The sequence below is a fragment of the Agrilus planipennis genome, unplaced genomic scaffold, assembly GCF_000699045.2.
Source record: "Agrilus planipennis isolate EAB-ADULT unplaced genomic scaffold, Apla_2.0 scaffold85, whole genome shotgun sequence".
Taxonomy (NCBI): domain Eukaryota; kingdom Metazoa; phylum Arthropoda; class Insecta; order Coleoptera; family Buprestidae; genus Agrilus; species Agrilus planipennis.
In genome coordinates this window covers 841209-850524 of record NW_020438910.1, presented here as the reverse complement: position 1 = coordinate 850524, position 9316 = coordinate 841209, and the positions used below count along the sequence as shown (strand labels likewise).

The following is a 9316-nucleotide window of genomic DNA, read 5'->3' as shown; positions in this document are numbered from 1 at the left end:
AATTTATTTCTGGATTCACTTCTGCAACGGTCAGTTTATATGTCTTCTTTTCGGCGATCGTCTCTTCCTTTAAATACTCTTTTGTTTACTTTCTGGAACTTTCTGGAAACATCCGGATAGTTTATTTTTTCTTTGAACTGTTTAACTGCTTTCCCAGAACGCAGGTACGACACACACATTTACAAATACGGCGCACATGAAGAAAGGCACCCGCGGCTAGTCGGCGAATCGATAAGCGGTTCACGCACACGTGTGCCCGATTGCACACATACACATTCGTGCTCGCTACAATATTTTTAGGACCCAAATTAAACAAAAGAATTACTCTATAGTATCGGTTAAAATGTCTTTTATTGTGCAAAATGCAAATAGTACCTAAACTACGATTGATAACAGATATAAAAAATAGTGGCAAAAATAAGATGACATAAAGTATACAAACAATAAACGAGTTCAACCATTATTTTTGCCTGGACGGAGGCCTCTTGAACGCTCGGAGCTTCGGTGCACCACACACCCTAGCCCTAACATAGTTATGCGCCTGCGTTAATCCCAATTAATTAGATTGTTTTAAATGATGTATACTACCTCAGCCGTCAAGTTCAGGAATTTCGTTACATGAAAGCTTCGAACTTATATAATAATTTAGTGTCTTTTGAAGAGCATTTAGACGAGACCATTTTCATGTCATATTACGTAAGAATTTTATTTACAGATAGTTAATAGAAAGATTCTCACCTCTTGGGTTTTTCCCGAAATGCATTCTATCCCTTTCTCTGTCCAATTCTCTATCCCTTGGATGATGGTACATTGCCGAGGAGGGCCTTTCCACGATAGTGTACGACGTTCCAGGAGGAGAGTAATACAGACCAGAGCGTCCCCTGGTGTAGCCGTGTAAACTATCGGCAACACCCAGGGCATCTTCGGCTTCCGCGGGTAATCGACCGCCGGCGATTCCGTCCGCGCTACCACCGGGAATCCGACCGCTCCCCGCGTAAACACCATATCGCGCGCCAGTAAACGAACCACTTCCGAATTCCGACAACTCCGAATATTCTTCCGCCGCCCTCATCACCTCCTTCTGCACCGTCTTCTTCGTCGTCGTTGCCGCTTTCTACCGCCACCGTTGATCGTCACGAGTACGTTAACTGAAATCAAAATACCAAAATTTGAATTACTATTGCATGGTATATCGTCGTTTGTATCATGGTCAATTTCAATTATAAATATCACTGATTAAACTCAACCCATAGCACCCTACGTGAATAATTAATTAAGAATATACAGTTCCCTGCTGATGAGAACCAAATCCATACAGCACACAATTTCTTTACAACACTAATAAATACAGACACACATTTACGTGCGTACAAAAATCATTCACGGTCATGTTACCCATTAGAGTTGTGCTCTGGCGTTTGATACATGTGCTATTTGATACCCTGTACAAAGAAATCAAACTAAGCGTCGGTTATGGCACAAGACCCATTTGTCCAATCCAGCGTCTGGGTAAATGTTCGTCTAGAAACTCAGGCATTAGTCAATGCACTAACCTATGAACTGATATATTGACCTACTTCTAATGACTTCGATTGACTACATACGTAAAGCATACAACGTCAAATGTACAAAGAACTACTCTAGGCTGGCTGTAAACATAAACATCGTCAATCACAGTTAATCTAATCTAATAAAAAAGAAACAATACATGAGTACAAAAATACATGGATGCTGATAAGTAGCACCTTATTGAATTCAGTATTGCAATGTTGTATTTCTCTACCAGGGCCGGACTAGCACTTTCAAATACGTTGAAGAAGTCTTTGTCTATCTTGAGTATTCTATCTCTTTTTACTAACATTTTCCTACTATAAATACTCCTAACATCCCTATTAATTTTAATTCATCTGTGTTCTCTACATTCGACAGTCTCTACAGTAAGTCTCTTTTCCTGTTATAAATTGTTATTATTGTCATTGTTATTGTTATTATTGTTGTTGTTGTTATTTCTTTGTGTGTTTTTGGTTGTTGTATTTAATTTGTGTCATCTGTTTGTTTTGTTGTTTAAATTGTTGTTGGCACGTATAAATTTTTGGTTAATTGTTTAAATAGTGTTTTATTAATTATTTTATTAATAATTATACAAAAGACACTAAATACCTACACACACTCAAATTAGAAGTGAAATTACCGAATAGTACAAAAAATGATACACTTTTGAAAATTTGGCAATTAACCTCTTAAAAGAATTGCTGATCGCTAACCCTCACCTTGCAACCAAACCTTAAAGTAAGATGAATTTTGCCTTAACAGGAAAATTGGTGTTGTACGGTAATCTACTGTAATTTAAACTGGACAATTCTACGCCAAAAACTTTAGGAAGAGAAGTTGCAGAAATAAATATACTCGACAAAATGCGTGTGCTGTTATGAACCCTTTTCCACATGAATAAGGTAGGTAAAGCTCCCGACACGAATAAAAAATAAATCAAACAATAATTCTTGTTCCGGAACAGAATTAATGTGCAGTACGCACACATCAAGGAGCAGCGTAGTCCAACACAGCTGTATCTTTTATCACAACAACTTTTGCAGCTACGTGTTTATCAAATAACTTGAAAAATTGCCATCAAGTACTTTTTGAGAGCTGTTTTTCGCCATTTTAAGGGTGTTTATTCCATAATAGGGGTAAGAACTTTTTTGACCTATATTGGCTATCCTTGATTATTGCCAAATTTTAAAAAAATATATAATTTGTTCTTCTAAAAATCTTAATTTGACTACACTACTCCCTGGGAGAATCCCGTAGAATGCCGCACCAAGTCCAGCTTGAGCAGCCACGACATGCTATTTTCTTATATACACCGGGTGCACTACACCAGCCGAGTCTGACACAATTATAATAACGGTAAAAATCGCCATCATCATCATCATAAGGTCGTCAGTCCTAAGACTGGTTGGACACGCACCTCCACTGTTTTCTATCCTAGAACATCCCACATCCTTAACTATTTGCGAACAGTAATTTAATCTAGGTCTACCTCTACTCCTCTTAACTCCTGTTTCTACGTCTAATATATAATTGACTAGACCTTTATGCCTGAGAAGGTGTCCTAACAACCTATCTTCTCTATTTTTTATTGACTTCCTTAGAGTCCTCTGTTCTTGTGTTCTTTCTAATACCTCTTCATTTCTAACCTTTTCTATCCACGGTAACCTTATCATTCGCTAGTAATTCGCTTTTCCGCCACGTCCACTGCTTATGTTTCACACCCATACAGCGCCGTTCTCCAAACATACACATTTAAAAACAAACTTTTTCGAATTTTTAAATTAGCCATAGAAGAACCATGCATAGAAGTGACTTCTTTTTATTGATGGTGACTCGACTTTGTGTTATCCTCTGCTTTATATCCCTACTACTCCTTCCGTCCTGACTCTCCTAGATACCTAAAATCAGCCACTTCTTCTAATCTTTTGTCCCCTATCTTTATAATCGCTCTTTCCCTTCTTTTTCTTCCCTTGCATACAAGTATTTTGTTTTACTTTTATTTATTTTCATACAATAGTGTTTTGTTAATACCGCTTCCATTTTATTTAAAGCTATCTGTAACTCTTCCATGCTACAGTTGTACTGTTTTTAATAATGTTGTTAATCGCGTCTTCGATGTATAGAGTAAAAAGCACCGACGACAGTGTACATCCTTGTCTGACTCCATTCCTAATACTTACTTCTCTACGTTGCTGCTCCAGTTCTATAACTGCCTGTTGTTGGGGCTGGTGACAAGATGTTAATGTCCCATTTAACATTGTCAAAAGCTTTTTCTAAATCTACAAATCCTATGTACACGCTATTTCCTTTTTCTATTGTTTTCTCTATTGTTACCCGTAAAGCTAAAAAAACCTTTAATGCCGACGGACGCGTTTTATTGATGTCAGTATTTTCCTGAATCGTGCATTTGGTGGACGGTGTAAAAAGATGTCTCACAAAAGATCAGTAGTAGTTAATTTAATGCCGGAATACGGTCCTTTTTAGTTTTTCAAATAACATGAGGGAAACAGAGAAAGAGCCTCCACGAATGTGTTTACATCCCAAACACTATTATATACAAAGATAATGAAACACGAAAAACATTAAACGCCTATGTCCCCTGGTAACATTACTACGTGCAACGGTCAATCCTTCTATCACCGAAAATCCTAATACAAACCAGAAAATCCAGAAGACTTTTTTCGAAATCAACACTGACTATTGTTAGCCTAAACAGTGAAAGAAGTAACGAAGAACAAACAGGACATTCTCTCAAAATTCTGTATCCGAGAACCCCAAAGAGATGAACTCGCATGTAGACCAGAAACACACCCTAACCATGACAGCGCAATCTTCCTGGTCAAAATAATAGATAATGTTGAGTCGTATTATTCATTTTCATAGTTGTATATTTTTTCGACATTTATTTTTATAATTCTAGTAGAATGGTTATTTTCGTATTATTATACTATTTTCAAAAGGATACATTTTACAGCAGTAAAGTNGCATTTATTTTTTTTAATTTTAGTAGAATGGTTATTTTCTTATTATTGTAGTATTTTCAATTGTGTACATTTTACGGCAGTAAGTCTAGGAATTTGTAGTTTGCCGACCTTCGAAGTTCAACAAATTTTATGGACCATTGTGTCGAGTTCTATTGTAATATTCAGTTTCTTCTATTCAAACACGAACACCCCAATAAAATTCATTTGGGTTTTCTCTTGGGTCTGTTTCCCAGAAGTCAAGGCAAACTGCAAACTTTCTAAAGATGCGTTGCACGTGTGTCGGTACCCCAAGTACCGGTTAATGCCCTTCTTGTACTCCCACTATCTTTCTACCCCTCTGTCTTTCTGTCTTCCTTTCATAACAAATCACGATCTTCTACTTTTTCTCTAACCAATCAACCTTTTCCAATTTGAATTTAATTCCACCCCCAAACTATTTCCTCCACTTTTCTATTTTTCTAATTTTCAGAAGTTAAGTCATTCTTTCGGACAGTTGCAATTTGGCCTTCAATTCAATCATTCGCTTTTTTCGTTCGGTTTCTATTTTCATTCATTTCAAGTTTCATACAGTCCACTCTACATAGTTAAGTTTTTTTGTTATCCATTTGTTTTTGTTAAAGTGTTGTTAATCCTTAGTTGAGTGTTTTAAATATATAGTTAAAACCAAGTGCAGTTTCGTATCAACAAATTACATTTGCGTAATTCCTAAAACTGGCCCCTAATACAAATAAAAGTCGTCAAACTACGGCGACAACAGATAATAACATAAAAGTGCAGACCATCGACAATAACATCAGTGTAAAACGTCAGTATCCCGAAAACCCAAAATACCAATAAACATTTACTAGAGGAGTGTGCAAATTCTAATAACTTATCCCTTATGCATGACCCTAAGTTACCTTATTCCTGTTTCTATTTCGTAGGCTGCAACGTACAGAATTTCTGTATCAAAAAGGTCTATGAATCAACCCCAGTGACTCAACACGGACCAATATTCATCCAGATGTTAGTTATAGTACCATTTCGCAGAAGATTTAACTTCAAAAAGGTCAAATGAAAGAACTACGCAGAAGTCTTGGACACAGCTATCAATTATCTTACTCTGGAGAACTACATCTTCGTAGAGTATCAAAACGAAATATAACAGTAGGCTGCAGCCAACAGTTCATATCAGTCCTTGTAGAACAATCAAAAACTATTCTTGCCGAGTATAAAAACCTCTACAACAAAGCATAATTCAGCGAGGAGACAATAGCTTATAGAGCGACTCTGATGGAGACGCTCACTGAAGCAAAACTAGCAAAGTAAGTAGACACCTTAGATAAAATGGACATAATGCACAACAGCCCATCCTAGAACCTTATCAAAAAGCTTAACGACAATCAGACGGAGCTCAAACAACCCTTCAACATAACACCAGAACAAGTAGCTCGCCAACTTATCGTAAATAGAAAGCTCACATAAGTATCTAAGGAAGTGGGAGAAGATGATATATGCGTGGCTCAAATAAAAAAAAAACTAGGTCCGAAGGCCAGAAACTGTATCCTGAAGCTCTTCAACCAAACTTGCGACAAAAGTAAGATCCCAAAAAAATTATAGTGCTACTAAAGTCCGGGTTAGGTAGACAGTCAACTCATCAACGACACCCAATATTCAAAAGTCAGCCTAAATGACCTTAATTTCACAAAAAATTACTGAAGTTGAGCATAAAAATTCAAAAGTAAAGATGAGAACGAATTTATTTCTATTTAATACTGTAATTGTAATTGTGAATGACTAGGTGAGTATTAATAGTACATTATTATTACAATAAGTTCAATTTCTGTTAGTTTTCATTCTTTTTTTAATACTATTTCGCAATTCTGTCGAAAATACAAAGTGTTAGATACCTGATGACTGAAGAAGAGAGAGGGAAAGGAAGATTAGCAGTTAAAACACCTACTCCCTGCACCCAAGCGGCAGATACTGTAGACTCGGCATTGAATACGATGGTAAATATTTTTTGAATAAGTATGGTATAAGATTAAGTTACTGTCACCGCTACTTTTTAATCTATACATCGAAGACGTCATCAACATCATTAAAGACAGTACAACTGTAGAGATAGACGTGCAAGGGCAAAAGATTAGTATGCTTAGATTTGCAGATGATATAGCAGTATTAACATCTAGCAAGAAGGACCTAGAGATAGCTTTAAATAAAATGGAAGCGGTACTGACAGATCAGTATTGTATGAAAATAAATAAAAGTAAAACTAAAATACTGATATGCAAGGGAAGAAAAAGTAGGGAAAGAGCGAATATAAAGATAGGAGACGAAAAATTAGAAGAAGTGGCTGATTTTAGATACCTAGGAAGTCAGATAAGTGAGGATGGAAGGAGTAGTAGGGATATAAAGCAGAGGATAGCGCAGGGTCGTGTCGCCTTTAATAAAAAGAAGTCACTTCTATGCTCGCGAACGGTTAATTTAGAAATTCGAAAAAGGTTGTTAAAGGTGTATGTTTGGAGCACGGCGTTGTACGGGTGCGAAACATGGACAGTGGGAGCGGCGGAAAAGAAAAGGTTAGAAGCGTTCGAAATGTGGTGTTATAGGCGGATGATGAGGATATCGTGGGTAGAAAAGGTTAGAAATGAAGAGGTATTGGAAAGAATAGGAGAACAGAGGACTCTATGGAAGTCAATAAAAAATAGGCGAGATAGGTTGGTAGGACACCTTCTCAGGCATGAAGGTCTAGTCAGAGACATATTAGAGGCAGAAACAGGAGTTAGGAGGGGTAGAGGTAGACCTAGATTAGATTACTGTTCGCAAATAGTTAAGGATGTGGGCTGTTCTAGTTTTAGGGAAATGCGAAGTTTAGCTCAGGATAGGAAAGAGTGGAGGTACGTGTCCAACCAGTCTTAGGACTGATGACCTTTTGATGATGATGATGATGAAGATTAAGTTTGCAAAAAGGAACTAACTTTATTGCATCTAAGCCTTGGAACAAAGTATGGCCTACATTATCGTAACTGTATTTTCCCCGGTGCTAATGTAGTAAGTACTTTTTCATCCTAAAATTTCCAACATTTTATATTTATTGTACACTACGTGAACACACTATATTCTTGTTTAATTACATTGTTGTGACGTTACGGGCGAATGATAAGGGTACCGTGGATATTGAGAAGATTAGAAATGAAGAGATATTAGAAAGAATAGGAGAACAGAGGACTCTATGGAAGTCAATAAAAAATAGGCGAGATAGGTTGGTAGGACACCTTCTCAGTCATGAAGGTCTAGTCAGAGACATATTAGAGGCAGAAACAGGAGTTAAGAGAGGTAGATGTAGACCTAGATTAGATTACTGTTCGCAAATGGTTAAAGATGTGGGATGTTCTAATTTTAGGGAAATGCGAAAATTAGCTCAGGATAGGAAAGAGTGGAGGTACGTGTCCAACCAGTCTTAGGACAACGACCTTATGATGATAATTATGTTGTTGATTAATATATTTGTATTTGCCTATAGTATACAATATAAAAATGTAAATGTAAATTTCATTATACTTGACCCATTTTTTATGCGAAACGGGAAGAAAATATTTTTAATATTTACAGTTTGCATAATGCAGTTACGATTGCATTAAATACTGATGTATTAATCAGATAAAAATACGCCATTGCGTAAAAGTCACTCGACAGCAACGTTGAATAAATTAAATTCTGCATTACCTACCTGCAGTACCACTAACAATTTTATATTTCTGATCTAATTTGTACCTAGAATTTGTTACAATATTAACTCCTTAATGTTAGGTGTAGTTTGTTATCAAAGTAATCAATTAAATTAGATTACATGGCCGGTTATGTTAGATTATATTTCATTATAATACTACAGTTTCGTGTTAAATACAAACAATTTATATAAAGTGCGACACCTGGGGTCCACACCTACAACTTTCCAGTATAAAACAATACATAAATATATAAACATCTAATTGATTATTTAAAAGGAAAGAGTGCGTACATAGGATTTGTAAAAAAAGCGTTTGAAAGTGTTAAATCGGGCAAGATGTTAAAATTACTTAAAAATGTAGGGATGAGTTACCGAGGTAGAAGAGTGATACTTAATTTGTATAAAGAGCAACAGGCAGTTATAGAGATGGGGCTCCAACGTAGAGAAGTAAATATTAGGAAGGGAGTCAGACATGGATGCACACTGTCACCACTATTTTTTATATTATCTATATATCGAAGGTGCGATCAACATCAATAAGTAGAGTACAACTATAGAACAGATATACACAGACAAAAAATAAGTATGCTTTGATTTGCAGATGATATAGCTGTATTACCATCTAGCAAGGAGGAGTTAGAGATAGCCTTAAATAAAATAGTAGCGGCATTGACAAAACAGACAGCAGGTAAAGGTTGGTCTGTGTTCTGTCAGAGCTGCCTGTGACGCGCTGATGAGATCCAAAAAGATCGAAATTGCGATCCACGCCTGGCAGTTTCGACAGAATACAGACCATTTCGAATTATTTTGTTCGATTATGGTAACGTGCCTATTACCTTGAGATGAGCTACGCCGGGATTCGTTTCAGCAAGTAGATATCCATATTTTTAAATGGATCTTGCTGGAGCATACGTAATCCTAAAATGTAGCATCGTACTACAGATGGCGCTCACCACGCCATTTGTGGTATTTTCTAAAACGCGCTGTTAAGACAGCAGGTAAAGGTTGGTCTGTGTTCTGTCGGAGCTGCCTGCGACGCGCTGATGAGATCCAAAAAGATCGAAATCGC

At 36.7% G+C, this 9316-nt stretch overlaps 1 protein-coding gene across 1 annotated transcript in view; it reads right to left on the bottom strand.

Moving 5' to 3' along the window:
* The window catches only part of LOC108733858, a 217665-nt gene that overhangs the window by 191889 nt on the left and 16460 nt on the right, over positions 1–9316 (bottom strand). Inside the window, exon 2 of the mRNA XM_025973485.1 lies at positions 739–1148. Within this exon, the coding sequence (XP_025829270.1) occupies positions 739–1072 (334 nt within the window). The 5' untranslated portion in view covers positions 1073–1148. The remainder of the gene's footprint in view (positions 1–738; positions 1149–9316) is intronic.